Source organism: Canis aureus, chromosome X (genome assembly GCF_053574225.1).
Source record: "Canis aureus isolate CA01 chromosome X, VMU_Caureus_v.1.0, whole genome shotgun sequence".
NCBI lineage: Eukaryota > Metazoa > Chordata > Mammalia > Carnivora > Canidae > Canis > Canis aureus.
In genome coordinates, this window is record NC_135649.1 from 49943617 (window position 1) to 49968848 (window position 25232).

The 25232-nt window shown below is 39.9% G+C and overlaps 1 protein-coding gene across 2 annotated transcripts in view; it reads left to right on the top strand.

Annotated features, from left to right (window-relative positions):
* PCDH19 (protocadherin 19) overlaps positions 1–24403 on the top strand; it is a 138053-nt gene extending 113650 nt beyond the window's left edge. For both annotated transcript variants that reach the window (XM_077890365.1, XM_077890366.1), the window contains exon 5: positions 18650–24403. In XM_077890365.1, coding sequence (XP_077746491.1) covers positions 18650–19239 — 590 coding nt within the window. In that variant the 3' untranslated portion in view covers positions 19240–24403. The remainder of the gene's footprint in view (positions 1–18649) is intronic.
* Positions 24404–25232: the final 829 nt, after the last annotated feature.

Genomic DNA, 25232 nt, shown 5'->3' on the forward strand with positions numbered 1-25232 from the left:
CCTATCTTATAGATGGAAAAAAAAACCCAAGCTGCAGAGAATAACTAAGTAACTTCAATACAATAGGGGTCTTAAGTGGTAGAACTGGGACTTGAACTAGGCAGTGCTGCTCCAGATCCCATAGTCTCAGACCCTATGCTACCCTGCCTCTGGAAGAGAGATGGTGCCCTTTCCAAATGTGCACTTCACTGAGAAGAGCTGGATTCAGATGTGCTGTAGGGTAGTAAGTTTCCCTTTGACAAGGAGCAGATTAGGTCTTGAATTGCTCCAGTAGAGGTGACTTATGTATATGTCATTTTTTCTTGAGAGAAGCTTGCCTTTGGATCCATTGCTGCAGCAGAAAGTTTTGCTTTTGCTTTTCTGTACCCCCCAAATTAGCAGTGTTAAAAATTTTCTTCACCAGTCCCTATAACTTTGGGTACTCAGTGGGAATGGTTGCCAGATGCCTAGGGTCAAGCTTACACTCTATTTCCCCCTACTTTTGGAGCTGATGGAGCTGTTGGGAGGTCTCTCCATGGTGTTGGTGAACAGGAACATGGCAGACTCATGGGGTGGGGGTTCTATGAAGGGGAGAGAAGACTCACCCATGCTATCAAGGGCCAGAATGGCCAAAAACCCTGCCTCACTGAGGTAGTGCCAATATTTTCATTATAAGTAGCTTTTCCATCTAGTTGTATAATGAATTGTTTTCTGAGGTGGATGGTTGGGCTCCCTGTTACTACTGCTTTTCCTTCTGGGCTGAGCTTTTATTGGCTGTTGCTTGCTTACCAGCAGACAGAAAGCTTCACCCCGTGGGCTGCTGTAATCATGGTAATGAACACTCTGCTCAGGAAGGGAGCTTTCTCTTTCTTTCCCAGTAGCTGTTACCCCAACACTGAGAATGTAATATATTCGCTTATTCATTTATCAACAGGATTAAATCCAGAATGAAGCAGGGAGCAGTCTTACCCAATCTGTGCTTCGCATGTTTTCAAGGTCTGCACGATTCCAGCTGTGTAAACATGATTGAAGAACTTAGGAATTGCCTAACAGGGGATTGCAGTTTGGGAGAGGCCCATCATGGCTGGGCTGGAGCCAGAAATTCTTCCACCCACTCCAATCCACACCCTGTGAGGTTGGCTTGCTCAGCTTCTAGAGTCAGAAGTGAAAATGGGGCATCTGCCGTTAATTATACTGTCTCACTGCTTCTTATCAGTAGGGGATGAGAACTAGGTAAGGGCTAGGAAAAACTAAAGCCATATCCTCAAAGATGCTCCAGTTGTGGTGCTAGGAAACAAACCAAGGGAAGGCATTGGACAAAAATAAGAAAGCCCTAGGCAGCCCGAGTGGCTCAGCAGTTTAGCGCCACCTTTGGTCCAGGGCGTGATCCTGGAGACCGGGTTCAAGTCCCAGGTCAGGCTCCCAGCATGTGTCTCTGCCTCTCTCTCTCTCTCTCAAGAATAAATAAATAAAATCTTTTAAAAAAAATAAGAAAGCCCCAAATATTAAATATGACAATAAAAATAAAATATCAAAGTTATAGCTGCATCTATATTTCATTTGATTCTTTCTATGATCACTGGAAGCAAGAGCAGAAAAATACCATGTCCAGAGAGGACCAATTTGTTCTGATATCTGAACTCAGCTTTGTTACTGAGATTTGTTTACATAATGACTAGCTCAGTAATGCTAAAGACTTTTAATATATTAGCACTATTATCGTGGAAGGAGTTGTGATTTCTCCATAACAAATACAAATATTAGAGATCATCCATCTCATAGAGCCTGAGATCTGTCTAGTAATTATTCTGTTCCTCTAAAGAGGCATATGGGCATGCATATTCCTGAGCTCCAAGGTATGGACTTTCCGATTGGGGAAGGTCAGTGTTAAGTAAAACTAAGGCAGATGGCTTTCCACTGGGTGTGGATGCCAGGAAGAAAATAAAATAGAACATTACCTTTTAAATGTAGTGGGATGCTATTGCATTTAGGGATAACCTAATTGGTTATATCCACACGCAATACAACTGACTATTGAAAAACTATCTTCTGAGCAACTTATTTTATTTTTTAGCCTTTTTATTATTTTTAAATTATTTTTTGCTTTTGTATATTTTTACTGAAGTTCGATTTGCCAACATATAGTATAACACCCAGTGCTCATCCCGTCAAGTGCCCCCCTCAGTGCCCGTCACCCAGTCCAGCCTGCCACCCACCTCCCCTTCCACTACCCCCTTGTTCATTTCAGAGTTAGGAGTCTCTCATGTTCTGTCTCCCTCTCTAATATTTCCCATTCATTTTCTCTCCTTTCCCCTAAAATCCCTTTCACTATTTTTTATATTCCCTGTATGAATGAAACCATATGTTTGTCCTTCTCCGATTGACTTACTTCACTCAGCATAATACCCTCCAGTTCTCTCCACGTCGAAGCAAATGATGGGTGTTCATCGTTTCTAATGGCTGAGTAATATTCCATCGTATACATAGACCACATCTTCTTTATCCATTCATTTTTCGATGGATACCGAGGTTCCTTCCACAGTTTGGCTATTGTGGACATTGCTGCTATAAACATTGGGGTGCAGGTGTCTCGGCTTTTCACTGCATCTGTATCTTTGGGGTAAATCCCCAGCAGTGCAATTGCTGGGTTGTAGGGTAGCTCTATTTTTAACTCTTTGAGGAACCTCCACAGTTTTCCAGAGTGGCTGTGCCAGTTTGCATTCCCACCAACGGTGCAAGAAGGTTCCCCTTTCTCCATATCCTCTCCAACATTTGTTGTTTGTTTCCTGTCTTGCTAATTTTTATCATTCTCACTGGTGTGAGGTGGTATCTCCTTGTGGTTTTGATTTGTAGTTCCCTGATGGCAAGTGATTCAGAGCATTTTCTCATGTGCTTGTTTTCCATGTCTATGTCTTCTTTGGTGAAGTTTCTGTTCATGTCTTCTGCCCATTTCATGATTGGATTGTTTGTTTCTTTGCTATTGAGTTTAATAAGCAACTTATTTTAAAGCAGTGTCTCTGAGACACAATATTCTTTTTTTTAATGATTTTATTTATTTATTCATGAGAGACAGGCAGAGAGAGAGAGAGAGAGAGAGGCAGATACATAGGCAGAGAGAGAAGCAGGCTCCATGCCGGGAGCCTGATGTGGGACTCAATCCCGGAACTTCAGGTTCACACCCTGGGCCAAAGGGAGGCGCTCAACCGCCAAGCCACTCAGGCGTCCTATGGGACACAATATTCTTTTGCAGAATGGAAAGCCTCTGGTTTGAGAAGAAAAGCCAGTTTGGTAGAGTGCTGAGTTTTTATCATATGGGAAGTGTTCAAGAATAGGATGGGGAAGAAAATTCAATAAATTACCTTTCAATGCAATTTTGGGATGTCAGGGAAACAAGAGACTTCCTGGAAAGTTCTAGGCTATGATGTATACACATACATTCTTTTGTTCACAAGTTGTGGGAATCTGAAGAGGCATAAACAGGCCTCTATATTACCAGCAGGGCATATGGGAATCCTTACATCTTCTGTCATATCTAACCAGAGAGGGGGCCTGTCAATACCGTCCATGTGGTATGCCTGGAACTTAAGACTAGGATGCCTATTAGTGTTATGCTGAATGCAATGCTGTAATTGTAGCATGTGCAGAGCATCCTGTAACACTTAGATCCTGGATGCTTTTTTGAATCATTAGGTATGAGCACTATGGGTGCCATAATAGCACTAGAATTCTGCAGCTGAAGAGGAAACACATTTGGTTTGCACTTCATCTACAATCACTTACACTTAAGCTATTGATACTTGATTGGGATCTGTAGACTGCTGGGCTTGTGCTACGGGACTTCTAAGCATATTTGATGGATGGAACAGACAGGGAGGCTATAGATTTTGGCAAGCTGTAGTTCCCATTAGTCAGGATGACTGTATCTGACACTAGAGATTCCAGCTCACCAAAATGAAGCTTATTTCTCTAGGCTTTGGCTGATGGCCCAATGATATTAACGTGAAGAACAGGAGAGGACCAGTGTCACATTAGACTATGAATTTCCAATGAGCAAATAGTTGAGTAGTTTACTGAATACCCTGTTGATTTTGGGGGCGGACATAAATTCATGGCAGCTTTTTTAGAATTCAAAGGAACTGTAAGTTTTACATTTTTATCTTATTATAAATGTTAACCATTTACTCTCCTAATAGGGAAATGTGGTCTCTTTTCTTACAGGGTGTGCAGAGTATGTTTGTAGTTGTGCAGTTAATATTCATCTCCAAGTTTTTCTTGTAAGGGTTGCTGGGAACATAGCTTGATAAGGACATTCCAGACACAGCTGTTTCTAATATTTGGTGGGGCCCCCACAGAGGCATTAGGCTTATTGTGAAGGTTCCTTGGTGGGAAGGAGGAAATGTCCCAGAGAACATTTTTTTTCCATATTGGTGGATTTTCTGTCAGACTTGACCATTGCTATTGCTTCTGATTGCCTCCCTGTAGCTTCCCTGGAGATGTGAGTTTCTAGGCAGAAAGATTTGATGTGATGAGGAAAGGGCTACAAAGCTGACAGAAAAGTCTGAACAGAATGGTGAAACAAAAGGCTATTTTGGGCATGGCAGAAACAAGTTAAATACTATGAAATGGAGAAAAGGGAGATGAGATGAAAAAAGAGGGAAGAGAATTAATTCATGGGAGCACTTATTTCTAGGTGGGAATAAAAGGTCCACTGAACTCCAGGGGAACTTTCCTTTATGCAATGCCTGTGAATATGTTGAAGTTCTGTAAAGGCAATTCCATCTTAAATGCACTGGGGGAGCTGATAAGCTGCAGTTCGTGGATTACACTATCTAGTGCATAATCAATGTACTATTCCCATGCCCTGGAAAATCTGCAGGGTGTGGTCAGGAGAAAGGAAATAGAACAGATGGAAGATGTCCTCTCAGAGTTTAAGAGCTTCCTTAAACAAAGGCAAGATGTGAGCCTCCCCTTTTACACCTCCAGCAACCTTTCTGAAAACTACCTTTGAAATTGTCTGGCTTCTTCCCAGTTCCTCAGTAATTTCTGAAACATTTTAGGTACTCTGATTAGTTTTGCTTTTAAAAATAAAAGAAAGTTGGTTTGTGTGTGCTAAAAAAAGAATCATCTGGACAATCTGTGCCTATTTGGGTGGTGCACAAGAAAGGCGAACTCTTGTATCAATCTTTATTCCCTCTGTAAACACAGATGACCAAAAGCAAAGGCTGTTATTAATGGTAATGCAGACCAGAAAAAAAGGCTATTATTTTCAGTCTGTTGAACAATACAAAAATGCTTCTCAAGCACTGTGTTCAGATGTTTCTTTTTATTAGTCGTCACACAAGAAATTAGACTAATTTTAAAAAGTTCATTTTCCCACTCTTGTCTCTGTAAAATCATTACTCATGAGTGGTTTCTTTGTTGAAATACCGCTGACCTCCCATATTGGAATGGATAACAGGGTGTTAAATGTATAAACCTTTCAATTTGCATGAACTCTGGAAAAGGTGGGGGAAGCAAAGATTCCCCAGGAGAATAAAACCATTTGTCAATGTCCTATATAAGCATCTTATCCAGGAATCTATGTCAGCATTGCAATTCTGTGTTGTGTTGTGGTCTGTGTGTGTGTGTGTGTGTGTGTGATTAATAACAGGAAAGAGCTCTTTGAATGCCAGCAGGAGGTTTAGAAATATAATTCTGCATCTGCCCCACTCCTCTCCTTTCCAGTCTTTTTCTACCCCCTGCCTCCAATCCAAGACCATTAGGATATTGATAAAGGAGTTGGGCCATGTCTTAATATATGAGCAGATGATGATCCTTAGCTCTTCAGCTAGGCGCTGTTTGCATTTTGCCAAAGCTGATTATTTTATCTGCAGTTTTAATAAGAAGCCAGATTATTTTCTGTTCACTAACTGATAGAAGCAAATAAAAAAAATATTGCAAAGTAGAATCAAGATAAGAAAGCTCTAGGGCCAAAGAAGGCTTTTTCTTTAATTAATAATTTCAGTTTACTCTTAGAATATTTCTATGCTAGAATCCAACATTTATACTAAACAAGTCTGCACCCTCCCTCTCTGTAACTGCCAGATTGGAATCTCAGAATAGAAATCATGCAGGCTTGAATGAAGCTTCAAATTCTCTACTCTCGGTGCTGTCTTGTTTTCTGAACATAGAACTAGACTCCTCAGGGCTTCTCTAGACACAGCATGGTGTTTCTTCATTAGGTACATGTTTTGCAGACCTAGTCATGAGAGATTGGCATTTTAACCGACAAGGGGCAAAACACAATAAAATGGAGTTCAGGAGATGTAATGTCTTGGAAAAACAGAATATTATTCCAAGGGTGTAAAGATACATGATCTGTACTAAATGGACAGTGCATTTAAATTTCATCAAACTCGTTTTAATAACCTTTTTATTTGTTCCATTGATATATTTTGCAGCTTTATTGAGATATAATAGACATATAATGCTCCCTTGTTTTAACTTGTGAATGGAAATGAGTATTCAGAATGATGAGGACTGATGGTGGTGTGTGCACGTGTGTGTATGTCTGTGATATATTTCTGTGGCTACAATCTAGGCTTACTATGCATCAATACTTACATGGATTCTACTAGAATTGTGTCAGAGTGTCTTAACTCAGGTCATCTCCACCAAAAAGCCTTTTGCTACTCTTATATTCAGAGATGGGCCAACTCAGAAAAAGCCCTCACAGCTGTGGCCCAAAGACATTCCAAAACTTCTTTGATGCTTCAGCCAGAGCAGCCATACTTTCTTTCTTTCTTTCTTTCTTTTTTTTCTTTTTTTTTTTTGCCATACTTTCTTTCAAAGAAGAGTTGGACAAGCTATGGGCCAGGGGGTCATACAAGAACTGCCATGTGTTAAAGGTGTAAAGGATTTTTTTTCTCCCTAATAAGAGCAGCAGGACAAGCATAGGATGCCTTCAAATGATCAAGCTTCCCCAAAGAATAGATTAATTGGTCTCACTTCTGAATTTGTCTAATTGCTTTTGAGGCAACACCCTGAAAAATGGAACTTGCTCTTTCCTACTAGTATGATTTTTTTTAAAGATTTTATTTATTTATTCAGGAAAGACACAGAAGGAGAGAGGCAGAGACACAGGCAGAGGGAGGAGCAGGCTCCATGCAGGGAGCCCGATGTGGGGATCCTGGAACTCCAGGATCACACCCTGAGCCTAAGGCAGTTGCCCAACCGCTGAGCCACCCAGGTGTCCCTCCTACTAGTATGATTAAGTGGACACCTGAAAAAAGAATAATTATGAGTATTTCTAAGGAAAAGAGCAAAAGAGTCAAACTGAGCATTGTCCGTGAAAGATAGAGAATGACAAGTAAACATAGAAGGTGGTGTTTGATCCCTTCAATTTTGGTATTCATTATTCATAGTTATTATTCAGAAATCCCAGCACAAATGTTAGCCTGCACCCCAGTGACACATTTGCATTTTATTTTAAGTTGATTTCTACCTGGTTTTGCAAACAAGGATTTAATGGTTTTGCCTGTCTCTCTCCCTCTCCTGCTGTAGCTATAGCTCGTCTTTTTCATCGACTGACTTCTATCCCTTTCACACTCTTTATCGCCATCATCTGTTTCATTCCCTTATCCTAGATTCATTCATTCCCCACACCCCCCATCCTCCCTCCCTCCCTCCCCCTAATGTTCTAGGAGAAATGATTTCTAACACGTAAAAGTGATATTTGAATAGATTCCCCTAAGGCAATCAATTTACTTTTAATTTGTCTGGAACTAAGCTTTTCTTTGTTGCAATGAGGAAGGATTGAAACTGCTGTAAAATTTATTAGCTTCCAGGAAGATATTTGAAATGAATTTTTTTAATGATTGTGCTGTTTGCTGTACCCAGAAGCGGTGTCATAGCAATTACAGTATTCCAGATGGTTGCTGAAGTTACACTGCAACATGAAGATAATGCCAGACTTTTCGCTGAGGCTTTTGTTGGTAATGAATAGTCAACCTAGATAGTTAATAGATATTAGTCTTTCTGACATTCCCGTGTGCCTCCAGAGTCTGTTTCTAGTGACTCCTACCTAGCTGATGTCATGACATACACTATCTTTTTGAATCATTGTAAGGGACAGTTATTGGTTTACTGAACACTTTATTTTCCAAATGTGAAAGAAGTGATTGGAGAATTGCAAATGTTGTTTCTTAGTTTTGTCACTCAGTAACAGGAACATTTTGGCAGTCAGGAATCTTCAAAGAATTTAGAAATCACGGTTGCACCATTTTTGACTCATGTATAGTATTGCCTGAATGTCCTGGGACTTGACTGAAGGAAGTGTCAGTTTCTGTGAAGAACACCAGACTTTTTCTCCCTCCAAAATTAAATTTTCTTTTTTTAAAAAATTTATTTTAATTTATTTTTTTTCAACATTAAATTTTCATTAAAAAAGGGAAGTTTTTTTTTCCTCCTGGCTAACCTACCCTGTCACTCCTGCTTTTTTTTTTTTAAAGATTTTATTTATTTATCCATGAGAGAGAGAGAGAGAGGCAGAGACACAGGCAGAGGGAGAAGCAGGCTCCATGCAGGGAGCCTGACGTGGGACTCTATCCAGGGTCTTCAGGATCACATCCCCGGCTGCAGGCGGCGCTAAATGGTTGAGCCACCCGGGATGCCCTCCCTCCTGCTTTTTTACCAGTCTTATTCATGCCATCCTCACTGTGTGTTCTGTCTAATCCCCTGAAGCTCATGACCAACATAAGAGTGGGTTTTTTTTCTCAAGCTAATGATCTGTTAGCAATTTCCTTATTTTCCAGGAAAGAGTAAAACCAAGTTGGCAGCGACTTTAGTTCAGGGCTACTTGTACACATCATATGAAGGCTCTGTCTTGCCAGCAGCAGCAGAACTACCTGTAGGATGTGTGAAACAGTCTGGCTGTTTTTAATCTACACAAAATCAAACAACTGGTTTGAACTCTTCACAGAAGTGACTAGGTGTTGTAGGTGTCCAACGGATATAGGCTAAGAGGCTTAATTCTGTGGATGTTTTAGAATGAAACATTAAAAAAAAGGTTCCACTTTGCTCAGAGTTTCAGTATTTCAGTGTTCCTCCTTTTGGGGGAATTGTTCAATGGCCTTCTTTAACACCTCATATTTGACTTGTAAAAATACTTTTTCAAGGCACCAGGGTGGCTGAGTGGTTGAGCATCTGCCTTCGGCTCAGGTCATGATCCCCTGTCATGGGGAATCAAGTCCTGCATTGGGCTCCCTCAGGGAGCCTGCTTCTCCCTCTGCCTAGGTCTCTGTCTTTCTTTCTGTTTCTCCCATGAATAAATAAATAAAATGTTTTTTTTAAGATACATTTTCAAATAGTTTCTAAGCACCCAGGTGAAGGCCAGCACTTTGTCACATGATTTTCTTTACCACAGAAGCCAAAATACAAAGATTCCAGTTTAGTCCATTTCTGCTTATCTTGGTCACCATGAATACCTCTTATTTCTTAGTCTCAATTTTCCAGGCAGCCTTCTGCTTCATTTCCTTGTTCCCCATGCATCAGCACAAATGATGTATACTTACATGCATCTTGAAATCTCTTTTTTGTGGGTTGAATGGAATTGAGTCCTAGTAGAAAAATGAAAACTCCACAAACTATTGTGATTGTACCAATTGCAACTTAGAATTGTATGACTTTACATGCTACACTCTCATCTGCCATAAATATTCAATTCTCAAGCACTTCTACTTCATTATGCTTTAACTTTCTCTCTTTGACCAGCTCAGCATTGAAGATGATTCAATTGCTTTGAATTCTGGAAGGGGCATCTTTTAATGTATTTTCCAGTTGCACTGGGAGTAAGTGATTTCAGATGCATAGATGGTGAATGAGAAGAGAGGCTTATATGCCATTTGGCATCACAGAGGCCAAGTGATGGGTGGCACTTGCTGATTGATGCTGATCTGTTAAATGGTCTAGGACAAGATTGGGGTCCATCAGTTTTTGGGTTTGCTGGTTTTTTTTTTTTTTTTTGCAGCCATCCATTCCATCCAAAGCTAAAACATTACTTTACAGATTCCTGCTATATGACTAGTTAGCCCTCCTGAAAATACCAAGCTCTGCTAATCAGGGCTGCCTTTTTTCTTTGCCTATCTGCTGTCTTTTGGCAACATCCTTTTGGCAGGCTCAGGAACTTTGTTCCTATACCCTATCCCCACCATGCCTTTCCTAGGTATCTCTCCCTCTAGACATTTGCAGCCTTTTTTTTAACCCCACAAAATCTCTCCTATCCTGGGTTCCCTTCACCCATGATTTTGCTAGATGACCAAAGAAAACCCAATGATCTCAGTTTGGCAGTGGATTCCTTTATTTTCACAGGGACCTTAATGCTTGTACCCAACTGAATGAGAGATGTGAGAATTTCTTTCTGTGTCAGAATGGCTGGTCTTTGGATAGCTCTTCTTTGGCATCCATCAAATAATGCCATGTAGGTGTTTTGAATACCAATCACAGTTCTGGCGTCTTACCCCTCCTGCCTGTTGCCTGTCAGACCATAGTGCTGTAGGAAGGGCTGCTAACAACGAGTAGAATGCTAGGGAACAGGACAATAAAAAGAAAGCATTAGGGAGGAACCAAAATGGCAGAAAATTCTGAAAGAAAAGGAAGAAGGGCATGAGAAAGAGACAAGCAATTGTTCATAGCATGATTTGTGATTTACTTATTACACTAGAGTGGCTGCAGAGTAGCTTGGTGTCATTGGTTCATGAATCTCTGGGAATATCTCAGCCTTCACTGATGTGCCCTTGAATATTTTATAGATGGAACTCCCAACTTTTCTTGCCAAAACTTTGGGTCTGTTAGAAAGTGAGTGTAAAGCCCAGATAGTGCTTCCAGCTCCCCTTCCTCCCTCCCTCTCTCCCTTCCTGGCCTTAATTTTGCCATACATATTTTAATTAGTTTTGCCAGAAAGAGTCAGCATCTGCAATTGGTCTACTAAAAGGCTCACTATAGGGCCCAGTTTGGATTTATATTTTATAGGAATTAGCAACAGTTTTGTTTGATGCCAAGAAATAATGCTTGATCTTTGAACAGCACATTCATTTCCTCAATAGATGCTTCTGCTCATTTATTGTTACCTTATCAGAGTACAGGTCCTATTAACTATTGTTAGAATTGAAAACTCCAAGGCGGACATCAAATCATGACACATCTCTTTAAAACCTGCACATAGTGTTTAGGAAACCACTGAGAGGCTAAGATGACACTTGACTTTAACGTTTCTCAAGTGCTATATTTATTTTATTGTTTCTGACACAGCTACCTAGTGTTCTTTGTTAAGTTTTTGTAGTTTCTACCAAATAGAATAGTAATTTCCACTTTTAGGAGTTGTATCAGTAGCATAGTATCTGGTGTGTTGACCAAGGTTCTTTGTTTTATTGCTATCACTCATATATCTTTTGTAAAAAAGATTGTTTTATTCATGAGAGACAGAGAGAATGAGAGAGAGAGAAAGAGAGAGAGAGAGAGGCAGAGACACAGGCAGAGGGAGAAGTAGGCTCCATGCAGGGAGCCCGATGTGGGACCCGATCCCGGGACTCCAGGATCACGCCCCGGGCGGAAGGCAGGCGCCACACCATGGAGCTACCCAGGGATCCCATCATATGCCTTTTTTTTTTATCCAATTAAATTAAACTGTTACAGAGTACCTGCTCTATGCTGGACACTATGCCAGCTTCTGTGGGTATGGGAGGGATCAAAATAGATATAATCTTTGCTCGTTTTGAATTTATATGCTAGCACTGGATATAGATACTAGACAACCATAAGGAGTGCTATAAAAAGAGGTGGTATACAACATACCCTAGTCTATCTAAGAGATCAGGGAAGGATTCCCTGAGAAAGTTAAATTTAATTTGAGGTTTCAGGGATAATATATCAATTATAAATAGTGTTCAACTGCTGGTAATAAAGATCCTCCTCTCCCACGAAAGAAAATGAATCAATGGCTAAGAGGGAGGCTTATTTTTCTGCTTATATGAAAGAACTTCAGGTCTAGTGAGGTGAATCTACAATATCTTTGATATCTCAGAGCTCTTCTGTCTGTCTGTTCTGCTTTCCATAGCTTCAATCCTCAGAGTTCCCAGTAGTAAGATGGATACTGTAGATCTAGCCATTGTGTCTCCATTCCAGACAGGACAAAGCAGGATGGAATAAGGACAAAAGGGTCCCCCAGCTACATCACCCCCTCCTCCTTTTAAGGAGTTTTTTTTTTACATCCTGCCTTCATAACATCAATCACATGGCCACACCTATCTATAAGAGAGGCCAGGAAATCCAGTTTTTTAGCTGGCATATTGCCAATCCTAAGAAAAGAGTGGTTCTATTCCTAGATGTTAAATGGAGGTATGGATATTTGGTGGGCAGTTCATTATGTGTGCTTCAGATGAGTAAGAGTTAGGTAGGTCAAGAGGGGATATTTCCTAGCAGTTATGTTTTCTTGATTATAGGCATACATGACAAATTTTGACAACACTTAACCTGTTCATAATTGGCGCTCCCATTCCTTCAACTATATCTTCCAAAACTTGGCCCTGCTTTTGTTGTAGATTATTTTGTTCAGAGAATGATGCAGATTGAGCTAAGTGGATACATATGAGTACAACCTAGGAAGCTTTTCTGATTTACACATCACTTGGCTTGTAGGTTATGTTACCACTGCTACTTAGAAGGAACTAACTACTTGGCTCTTAGGAACTGGAACTCACTTTTACTTTCCTTTTCTGCCTCATTGACTGCAGATCACTTCTGAGGAGGTGACACATTGCTCTTGTAACTGATACCTTGAACTATTTTAGTGTTAGAGTTTTGTCTCTGATCATTGGGATCTTTGAGTTAAATACATCCAAACTCTGAATCACAAGAAAGAGCTGCAGCATTATTGAACACATCCATTGTGTCTGGACATCTATACAAACCCAACAGAGCCCCTCAGCTCTTCTATTCCATCAGGTCTTTGAAAGTTTTAGCAGAGTCTGAGATGATGTTTTCATCATTTTCTTTTTTTTACTTTGGGGCCATGTGTAGGCTTTTTCTAGTGAGGAAGCACATTGTTTGCCTCCATCTGAAGAGACAGTGGTTTTATGAGGAGGGTAACAATTGCCCCAAAAAGTTTTCCTAATATTTGCACAAAACAACATATTCTCTTCTTTTGCTATTTGAACTACTTCCTTATCCATCATATCTTAATCATTGCTCTTATGCCTTTTATTTAAGATGTAATTTTTTTTTTGCCAGACGTTTAAGGTTACTCTCACCAAGGTCCCTAATGACAGATGACAAATACATATGACCACCTACATTGAGGAAGCTTTATTTTCTCTCTGTGTTTTCTTTTTTTTATGAATTTATTTTTTATTGGTGTTCAATTTGACAACATATAGAGTAACACCCAGTGCTCATCCCATCAAGTGCCCCCCTCAGTGCCCATCACCCAGTCACCCCTACCCCCCACTCACCTCCCCTTCCACCACCCCTAGTTCGTTTCCCAGAGTTAGGAGTCTCTCATGTTCTGTCTCCCTTTCTTATATTTCCCACTCATTTTTTCTACTTCCCCCTTTATTCCCTTTCACTATTTTTTATATTCCCCAAATGAATGAGACCATATAATGTTTGTCCTTCTCCGATTGACTTATTTCACTCAGCATAATACCCTCCAGTTCCATCCACGTCAAAGCAAATGGTGGGTGTTTGTTGTTTCTAATGGCTGAGTAATATTCCATTGTATACATAGACCACATCTTCTTTATTCTCTCTGTATTTTCAACTTTTTGTCTAAATTTGATTTAAGGACTGGCTTTGAGATGTGTGTCCCACTTCCAAACGTATACATTTTATTCATTCATTCATTCGTTCGTTCATTCATTTATTTTTGCAAATCTTAGGGACAAGTTCAGAATTAGAGAAGACCAATTTGCAAATTCCTCACTGACCCCTAATTATACGTACATTTAAATTATAGACACCTGCCGCCATTTATCTGTACCTGGTAATGTCTTTGAATTTCCACAACTGTGTGTGGATTTTAGAGGTTTACATTTTGCCTTGCGTAGGCTCAGGTCAAGATGTAACAAGGTATAGAGGCATAAATAAGCATATAAGAGGAATCTTAGCAGGGAACTAGTGAATTGTTAACTGACCTCTGTTTCAGCTGGAGCCAGGATCTTGACAATTTTTTTTGACAGCTAATTTTTACAAAATGGTTCAAAATGGATACAAAATGGTTCCTCTCTACTCTTATGCCTCCATCCCTAGCCACTATACTACATGATGGCAGGCAAATAACCTCTACCGGTTCTGTGCAATTCCAGAAGTAGTTTCTTCACATTTTTACATCTGGTCTGTCTTCATTGCTGTTCTTAGGGGGCTTTGTATTGTGACTTTCTCACCTTTAATATGCAGTTTCCTTACTAAACTGAAGTTTTGGCTTTTGAAAAAGTAATTTATCTGCAATACATTTATGAATGTAGATTACCTTTGGCTGGGAACACATTCTTCCTGTCTGTCTATATTCAGCATGCTTTCTTTCCTATTTTATATGGCTATAAATACTAAAGTTAGGTTAGATTTTGTTTTAATTGAATTGACACAAATGTCATCAAGTGTTGTTCAATACTAAAAATGAGAAGCAGCAAGTCACTGCCCTTAGTAAGAATTTCAGGAAATAAAGATATCAAATCTAAGCCAGGGGTGAAACATTGTGAGTAAATGAGTCTCTAAGATTCAAGTCTTTGCTCACATTGAGGCAAGAGCAATGAACATATAAGTTCACATAATTAATCCAAAAAAATTCCTATTTTTTAAACCTCATATAGGGCTGATATAGGCTTAGTGAGTTTGGTGGGTAGGCTTATTATCACATTCCCGGAGGAGCGGAGTTTATCTTTTCCTCTTCCCGGAGGGTTATTTATCCATGTAGGCAGTGGGTAAGTTGAAATCAAGTACTATCTTTGCAGAGAAGCTTCTAAGACTGAGTTCCCTGCTCTGGTCTTCCTAAATTCATAAGATCTTACAGGTATCTGTTTCTAGGACCTCTGCTCTTCTTTTGTGTGTGGTGGGGATCCAGGTCTTCCCATGCTATTTATTTGAAGCAGTCTAATATGGGGACGAGCACTGTGCTTGCCTTCAGTGTAACACATGGATGGCGTTCTCCTACTTAATTGTGTTGAAAAAAAAAAAAAAACTGCATCTCCAAATTGGAAGGCAACTACTTGATACTAAAAACTTAAAAGGAAATGAGAGCTGTATGTTCAGTTCATTGAGATGATCTTGCTAGATTATAATTCACCACTGTTCTACTTGAGGTGTGTGAAAGTGGCCTGTAATATCAACCTGAAGGTCGCCTGAGGTTTTTCTCTTAATGGCTTGTCGTATGTCCATGGTTCTAGGGTTCAAAGACCAAGTTCTTCATGCTTTTGTGCTGTAAATTAGGGGAAAAAAGAACAGGGATCTCATAGCCTTCTGGACATTTTTTTTTTCCTTTTTGCTGACTTCCAGGAAACTCTTACTCAGATTTATAGAAATAAAAGCTAATTATTAAAATGTTCCCCCGCTTGCACCCCCTTAATCTTCACCTCAAAACAAATACACTAATTCTTTAGAGTTTTTACCTTGGAAGTTATATGGATTTCAGAGGAGATGGGGAGGATAAAACATCTTTTTGGGGGACTCTGAACATGGTATTCTGTCCTACTGGAGGGATCTTGGGGCTTCCTAGGAAAACACTGCATTTAGATGAAACTGATTATGGGTGGATCATCTGTACACTCTTCCACAAATGTTTGAGTCTATACAAAGTAAACGTTTCTTAAGTTTGTTCCAACATGTTTTCCTTACTTTCGTACTTTCTGTCTCCTAGAAACATACGCATTTTGAATGATGATAGGCTATCAGATGGCAACACTGAGAATTTGCAGGGAAGAGGCAGAGAAAAGGCTTTGAAAACTATTTTGTAGAGGTGGTCATGCAACCCACATGTGGAACTATGCTGGAGTTTGCAGAAGCATTGCCCTACCTATGGTGGAAGGCACTTATCTTATTGGTGATAATGCTCATTTGTTATTTGGCTTCGTATCTGCAAAATTCTGAGTGTTTTATTCTCCACCACTGAAAAGGAGCATAAAATGGCCATCTTAAAGATAAATTGGCAAATTGTGTCCCAGTACACTGAAAGGGTCTGAACTTTGATTGGCTTTTCAGTAGTTTAAAGTAGGTCAAAGGCCATTTTGTGTTGTGTTGAAATCTGGACTCAGCCTGGAGTAGGCCATGATATTTAGCTGCTTCCAATGCCTTTTTTCCAAATGATAAGGTATACATCCAATTCAACCATTATTTCTTGAGCCTCCCATTGTATGTGCCCATTTACCAAAATAACCTTTGGTAGATGAAACAGAACAGTGCCTCTTTACTATCCCATTTTCTATTTAAAAATAAGAAACAAACAAAGAAATACAAGTGTATAAAGAAAGATGTGTTATATATAGACTGTATCAGGCAAGACCCTGAATTTCAGACTTCTTCCCCCAGCAAAAAAAGCAATCACAGCAATATCAACTTTATTTTGTCATGCTTTTTTGTTTTCATCTTTACAGTCTCTCCTTATCTCCCTACCTCCTCCAATTCTGCCCCAAGGTTTTCTGTAAATGTTAAACTGCTCGTATCTTGATGCACTATACAATGTAATAAAAATTTTGATTAGGTAATCCTCATACAAGAATGTAATATACATTTTCTTAATGTACTGTTGGATCCTATTGGCTAGTATCTTGTTGAGAATTTTTGCATCCATGTTCATCAGGGATATTGGTCTGTAATTCTCCTTTTTGGTGGGGTCTTTGTCTGGTTTTGGAATGAAGGTGATGCTGGCCTCATAGAATGAATTTGGAAGTACTCCATCTCTTTCTATCTTTCCAAACAGCTTTAGTAGAATAGGTATGATTTCTTCTTTAAACGTTTGATAGAATTCCCCTGGGAAGCCATCTGGCCCTTGACTCTTGTGTCTTGGGAGGTTTTTGATGACTGCTTCAATATCCACCCTGGTTATTGGCCTGTTCAGGTTTTCCTTTTCTTCCTGTTCCAGTTTTGGTAGTTTGTGGCTTTCCAGAAATGCGTCCATTTCTTCTAGATTGCCTAATTTATTGGCTTATAGCTGTTCATAATATGTTTTTAAAATCGTTTGTATTTCCTTGGTGTTGGTAGTGATCTCTCCTTTCTCATTCATGATTTTATTAATTTGAGTCTTCTCTCTCTTCTTTTTAATAAGGCTGGCTAATGGTTTATCTATCTTATTAATTCTTTCAAAGAACCAACTCCTGGTTCTGTTGATCTGTTCCACAGTTCCTCTGGTCTTGGTTTCGTTGAGTTCTGCTCAAATCTTAATTAACTCTCTTCCTCTGTGTAATATACGTAAAAATAGATGTGGAAAACTAGGGCTACAAACCAGACATTGAGATGAACAATTTTCCAATGGATAAGCAGAAATTAACCCTGGGTCCATGCTTTGATGAAACCCATGTAGAAAGCCTCTCTGAGAGTCAAATTAAAGCCTTATCATTAAATGAACCTGATTTGAGAAGAGAAAAAAATGTCTCACCAATAATTATGAATTCTAACTGCTGAGTTCTTCTATGTTAGGGTTAAAGTAATCCAGGAAAGCTATCTTTAAGAAATATGACCGTAATAAAACTGCAGATGAGAATAAGGAGGGATGGCTAGTGGAGTATAATTAAATGATGCTCAGCCTGTGAGTGATATGTGCATAGGGTCATTTGAAACTTATGGGTCGGTTGAAAGGAAAAGATCTCAGTATATTCCTTCTAATGGGAAATCAAGTCATGTAAATAACTTCGTGAAGATATTGGCTGGTAGAACTGATGGTCAAAAAAAAGTAAAGTGATTGGGTTTTTGAAGAACATACCAATCTTTTTTTTAAGATTTTATTTATTTATTCATGAGAGACACACACACACAGAGAGAGAGAGAGAGAGGCAGAGATATAGGCAGAGGGAGAAGAAGGCTCCCTGTTGGGAGCCTGATGCAGGACTCGATGAGGGACTCAATCCCAGGACCCTGGGATCACGCCCTGAGCCAAAGGCAGATGCTCAACCACTGAGCCACTCAGGCATCCTGCATGATACCAATCTAAAATTAAGTAGGTGGAAGCATAGTTTTCAGTGCTGTTGCTCAAAAATATGGCCAAGGCTTCTCAGATATACTGACTGTTGGATTCTCTGCTCTGCCCCCATTCCCTATTCTGTTGGAACCAATTTCAAATGCAATTGAGTTTTAGCAGGAGTTGTTGATAAAAATGCTGACTCTCAGCATCTTGATACTTCAGGATAACCTTTCTTTAATATACATTTTTTTTTCATCATAACGTGTTTCCCTTTAGGTTTCCCTTTAGGTTAGTTTTGTCAGCAGTAGGAACGACAACAAAAATAATAATAAAAGAGAAGAGTATACAGGGGGAGATCTACAGCCTTTAAAAATCCAATTCTTCACACTTGTCCCAAAAGGCAATAAAGGACTATCTAAAAGTGTCATTTCCCAAAAGGGCCTGTGGGTACCTAAGAAACCAGAACACTGGGGAGTAACAAAGATTCCTGGGAAAAGCTGATGTAATTGACATTTTATTTTCTCCCAACAGATCAGAATGAAGGCTTTCATTGCCGGGAAGAATGTCGGATTCTTGGCCACTCTGACAGGTGCTGGATGCCCCGGAACCCCATGCCCACCCGCTCCAAGTCCCCTGAGCATGTGAGGAATGTCATCGCGCTGTCCATTGAAGCTACTGCTGCTGATGTTGAGGCTTATGATGACTGCGGCCCCACCAAGCGGACTTTTGCAACCTTTGGAAAAGATGTCAGTGAACACCTGGCTGAGGAGAGGCCCACCTTGAAAGGCAGGAGAACTGTCGATGTGACCATCTGCAGCCCCAAGGTCAACGGCGCTATCCGAGAGGCTGGCAATGGCTGTGAGGCTATTAGCCCTGTCACCTCCCCCCTGCACCTCAAGAGCCCTCTGCCCACCAAACCCTCCGTGTCTTACACCATTGCTCTGGCGCCCCCGGCTCATGATCTGGAGCAATATATCAACAATGGCCCATCTCGTCCCTCTGAAGCTGAGCCTCGTGGAGCTGACAGTGAGAAAGTCATGCATGAGGTCAACCCCACTCTGAAGGAGGGTCGTGACAAAGAGTCTCCTGGTGTGAAGCGTCTGAAGGATATCATTCTCTAAAGCAGTCTCGGGGAAGAACAGAGAGAAACCATGCTGGTTATCGAAGAAGCAGTGGCTGGTTGTTTTAATTGCTCACCAATGGTTGGTTCTTGAGTGGCTGTTATTTCAGAGCTTTCCCTAAATGTATTGTTTATAAGTGACTATCATTCTGTGACAATCCCTCTCGTTTCAACAGGCAGCAGGGGTGTTCAGTTGGAGCAAATTAGCTTTGGCTTGAGTTGTTCACGGGGCCTTGATGTTGGGGAAACAGAGACAAATTCAGTTGGGAAAAGTATTATGTATTAAGTGTTTGAATTTATATATTTTTCTATGTCAAATTATTATAAATTACCATTGTGGAGGATTACATTTAAAAAAAAACAATAACAAAAAGAAAGCTCTGGACACCTTTAATAAGCTTGCCACTGTTTTGTAGTGTAGACAAGTTAATGGTCATTTATAGTGTACTATTCATTGATTCAGTGATGTGAAATTGAGCCCCCAAAAGGTTGTTTCTGAACCTTGAGTACTTTCCAATGCCGCTACTTTGCTGTGGACACCCCTGCTTTAAGAACCCTTTTGCTAGCTGTGCTATTGTTGTATTTGATATTGCAAATTGCTATGTATGTGGTGATGGCAAAAGGCTTTTAGAAGTTGGTGTTTTTTTCTTAGAAAAAATTAAAACTACAGACAAAAACAAAGTGCAACAAACTGAGATGGCAAGTGAATGAGCAACACCACACATATAGATTGAACACTTGGAGGACACTCACTCACGGAGGCTACCCACATAGTGGTTACTCACCACCTTGCAGAGTATTTCTCCTGCCTTTCAGTCTTCTGCCGAGATCAGTGATAGATCATCACAAAAAGTGGTTTTTGGATATTCTGCTATCTACTTTACAGTTGTCAGAACTACTATGCTGAAAGTTTTATGACATCAGTTTTTTAAATTTTCAGGCCCTAAATGGGAAGTTATCCATTTCCAGGCTTAGAAATTCCCTGTATCCAATCGTCTAAAACTCAAAAAGACTGAATCTATCTTGAGATCTAAATTAGCATCTTTTCAGATGCACTCTTCCTGATTCGGTGTTTCCCAATCACAATTAGAATTAGACTGCAAAGCATGTCGGGGGCTGGAATTGAGAACTCCGTGTTGTTCTATATTGTAGGATTATAAATAGGAATAGAGTAAGCAGTACAAAGTGTACATTTAGGAAAAGACAGGTAACCAGTAACAGCATCACTAATCCAATTACTGTGCCTTCTAAATGGAGACACTTGGACACTTGAACTCGTCTTTTTATGACTAATACTTTTTTAAAATTAAGAATGTGAACAGGAAACTATTAACATGAAAATCCTTTAGATTTAGCTAACTCTTTGCTGTAGGCTAGGAATACACCTTTTATTAGTAACAAGTTTGTTATGCACATTCTTTTTTTTGTTTAACATTTCTCCAAGTCCTCCATTTATTGTCTATTAATATTTAGTAGTCAACATAGTATTCTTGCAGCCTAAGAGTTCATTATTTAAAATTAAACAAAATAGGTCACCTTGGCTCTGCCTTGGTCTTTAGAAAGTTGTTTCTAGAGAAACAAGTTTTGTAGTTCTGTTCTCATTTGTTTTATTTTTTTTGGAATTCAAGAGTACCCAGGAAAAAGGCTTAGAGGTTAGAGCACTAAAATGCAAACAAGGATTTATTTTCTTAAGTTTAGTTGGATAAGTGAGCTCTTTTAAATGTTTTAATTATTTTTGTCTGAGTTCTTGGCTGTATTTATAGGAATATTTTCTTTTATGGGGGGGAGGGTTTTGAGGGAGGGTAAGGCAGTAGGGATGGGGTTAAGTAGGAGAGAATATTTCTGAAAAAGAACCTATAATGAAGCTATAAATTCATCCTTATTTCTTATTCAGTGCTGAATACTACTACCTCATGCAAAATATTGGTGTGGCTGCAGATTTCCCTCTGAAACCAATACCATTAGAGATCAATTACAATAACATCTTCATTTCAGCTCATTTCATTGTCTCTCATACACTTTTTTTCTCCCTCTTTGATTCATTTCATCTTAGTAGTTTTGAATTAGGTATTTGTGTTTTCAAGTGACTATTTGATGAACGCATTAAAATTATTTTTTTCCTTTAAGTTATGATGGCTGCCTGTAGAATTTAGACTGTTCTTCACCTGATCCATCCTGATGTTATATTGTTAGCTACCACATCAAGGTCACTTTCAAGTCAGATTTGACAATTTTTGTTCAGGTGTATTTCCTGCTATGCTCAGTGGGAATGAGGGAGAACTTGAGAAGATTGTGGCAAGTGGGAATATTAAATGTTATATGGCCACTGTGCCAGAGAGGGCACTGGCTGCCATGTCTCTTACCAGCCAAGTTTAAAATGGTTAGAGTAGCAGTGGCATAGATTTTGCTCCCCCCCCCACCTTTTTTTTTTTCCAGAATTCAGTTTCAAACTATAGACCAATTCTTTTTCCTTATCAAAATACTTTTTTTTTCCTCAGTGGGAAGTCAGAGTTTTTTTGGCTCCCAAACCCTTTACTGAGCATGTTTAGAGAAACATTAATGAAAAAGAAGCTTTTTCATTAAGAAAGTATCTTTTTTTCCCCCTCTATAACTGTCTGATGTATACATACTCCTGGAAGCACAAGGGCATCCTAGGAGGGCTAGTTTTATAGACAGGCTATGCCTGCAAGCAGGAATTTTGTGCATGGATCCTAGATTTCCCTTTGGCTCATGTTCCACCCTCCTCCTTTTCAGTATGTCTGATGAAAAGCCACATAAGGCCAGAAGGCCAAATATTCTTCCTTTTCCCTCTCCAAACATGTTACACATTTAAATCTGAGGGAGAAGTTTCAGTTCCTAAATCCTAGGGAGTTCTATTCCATCTATTCTGATGTCCCTTTTGGGAAGGAGTTGGTGTTGAGGCATGACTTGCTTTTCTAACAGCTACATTGGGCACATCCCTGGGCAGGTAAACTTTTTCATGCAATATATAGGATTTAATTTACATTGATTGCTTTTCCCCAAATAGGGAATATGCTATATACAAGGAATTGGAAGAAGAAGAGAGCCATGCTATGTGGAATCTCTTTTCTCTATACTGACTAATCTTTGAACCTGTCCAGAATGAAACTTACCATATCTTTGATCCTCTTAAAGCCAGGAGAGTAAATTGTGGTCCACCTTATTGCCCAGATAGGTAATGAGCCAAAGTATCCTGCAGTTCCTGAAGGGCAGTTTTTTTCAAACTGTAGTCTTTGAACCGGCGGCAACTACATCACTGTGGGAACTTCTCAGAAATGGTTAATTCTCTGTTCTCATCCAAACCAATTGAAGCAAAGCTCTTGGCAGAGAGGCCTGGTAATTCCTATGTATCAGATGCCCACTAAAGGCTGAGGGCTTGTTAAAGCATGGGTTGATTGGGCCTCACGCTTAGAGTTTCGGTAGGTCTGGGATAGGTCCTGAGTCTTTGCCTATTTAAAAATTCCAAGGTGATGCTGATGCTGCTGGTCTGGGGACCACACTTTTGAGTATCACTGCTCCAGAGTAAACCTGCTTAATAGAGCTAATTGCACCTAAGGTGCCCATCTAAACTAATGTGTTGACATGGTGACCTATTGATCATGAATAAGAGATGTTGGAATATAGTGTAGAACTCTGAAAATTAGCAACACCCAGGGTATCGTCTCGATAGTGTTCCTTCAAGAACAGCATACAACTGATCGTAGGATGGGAATTCAGTTGAACTTTTTATGTTACTCTATCATGTCATTAACAAGCAAAGGAAAAGTGGTCAAATTGAGGCACCAAGGACAGAAGACAGTTTGGGGAGAGGCAGGGGTGTAGGAGAAGCTCAATCAGGCATCCAGGGTGGGAAAAGGATTATTATTGTACATAATAGCAATTCTGGCTAGAATTCCAATGCCCTCTGTGGGGTCATTTTGATGTTTGAATGTTCCCCAAAGCATCCTAACAAGTCTGGTCCACTTGGCTCTTTACCCAGGGTAATAAGACCCTAACTAACTTTGAAAACCTGGCATACATGACCTTAAGAAGTCCATTGTATACAGTCCTAGTGTTTGCCTTCTCAGTAAAATTACATTTAAGGATGTCATTTCATGAGTCAAATTGTATCTGCTGACACTGAAGTGTATTGAGATGTTGTTCTTTAGTTTAAGTATGTAACAAAGTAATATTCAAAGGGGATGTGTGGGGGTGGGGCTGGGACCGGGTGGCTTTATATTGATAATGAAATATTCCAGAGCAAAACACATTGTCCTAAAGAAGTTGTTGCAGCTCTCTTTGTTTTCTTGTGAGGCTGGAATTGGCCTGTGGGTCACTTATTGTGCAAAAGTGAATTAATTTCTAATAGAACTCATATTGCTTTTGTAAAACAAAGAAAATCAACCACCTTGTCTGAAATGTATATTGTAAGGCGCTCTTGGTAAAGAATAACCCACGAAAACCTGATCTTGATTGGAAAGCACTGTAGGTCATTAGGGAAAACTGATGATGCTGATTGTTGCTCCAGCTGTGTTGGCAATTAATTGACCTTGTTACTAACTGTAAGTTGCTGTTGACCTTAGCAAACAAACGGGCTAACACCGTTACAGCACTGGTTAACTAGATTTTTACTGGCACTGGCTGGCGTTCAAATGAGGAAGGCTAGGATACAGACTTTAATGACCAAGAGCCAGACTAGCTCAAGCTAGAAATTAAGCAACAAATACCTCCTTGTGCTATTTGAATGCTAAGGTATTAGTTGCAAAAGGCTTACGCCTTCGCTCCTCTAGTGAGGGGAATGAGCCTGATGACACTATTACTGTTTACCTGTCAAACCAGGGTGGAAATTTAGAGGGATGCAAGTACAGTACGTCTCATTAAGCAGTCTCTGTTGCTGATTATATGAAGATGGAATTGTTGTATATGCTGATTTGTATGTTATGTACATTTTCACAGTGATTGAATCATTGTAAAAACACAGAATCACCACTCTGTTTTATGAAGATGATAAAGCAGCTTTATTAAATTATTACAGTTATGTTTTAAATGGTGTTATCTGCCACATTGTTTCCTTTTATCTGGTGGTTCTCTGTTTCCCCCTTAAATGTGTTTTCTCTGCTTCAAAAATTCAATGCATTTTAGTATTAAAGGCTATTATGGAAAAATTGTTGAGTGTTTGGTGAGATGCGTCTTAGCATTGGTTGGCTGTAGGATTGGTAATTTTTAGGCCAAGGAAGTAACCAGCCCTTGGTGGGGACACTGGTGTTCAGGCCCAAAGGGTTCCTCTTGCCTTTTCCACTTCACTGGGTTGCCAAGTCTCCAACTAAGGGGGGGCTTCTTCCTTCGACCAGGCTCTAGTCATTTCCCGTGTGCCTCTCCCCCTTCCTATCCTAGTTAATACCATTTTCTGAGGAGAGAGACCCATTCATATCTAGAGTGGCAAAGACTTTTCTGGGTGGTACTTTAAAAAAAAAGATTGATTTATTTACTCATGAGAGACACGCAGAGAGAGAAGCAGGCTCCCAGGGGGGAGCCCGATGTGGGACTCGATCCCGGGACCCTGGGATCACGACCTGAGCCAAAGGCAGACGCTCAGCCACTGAGCCACTCAGGCGCCCACTTTCTGGGTGGTACTTTAAACAAGAACACTAAAACCATTCTTTAAGAATCACCATTTCAGGCCAACTTCACAGTGGGACTTCTCTGAGGAATCAATTTTTTAGAAAGGTGAGAAATAGTAGACGCTGATAGCAGAAGAGAGTTTGAAACAAAGATGACGTGGCTGCCTCCTTGATGCCTTCCGATTTGAAAGTGAAGCAACAGGAGAGGCTCTGACTTTGTACGTAACAGGGCTATGGTATAAGTCCCAATAATCTTGCTTTATCTAAACTGTTATTCTCTGGGGCTTAGCACTTCGGCTGTAGGTATTCATTCTGGCAGAAATGGGCAGAAAAAAAAATCCTGGTAGAGTAAAAAAAGGGGCATGGCAGAACA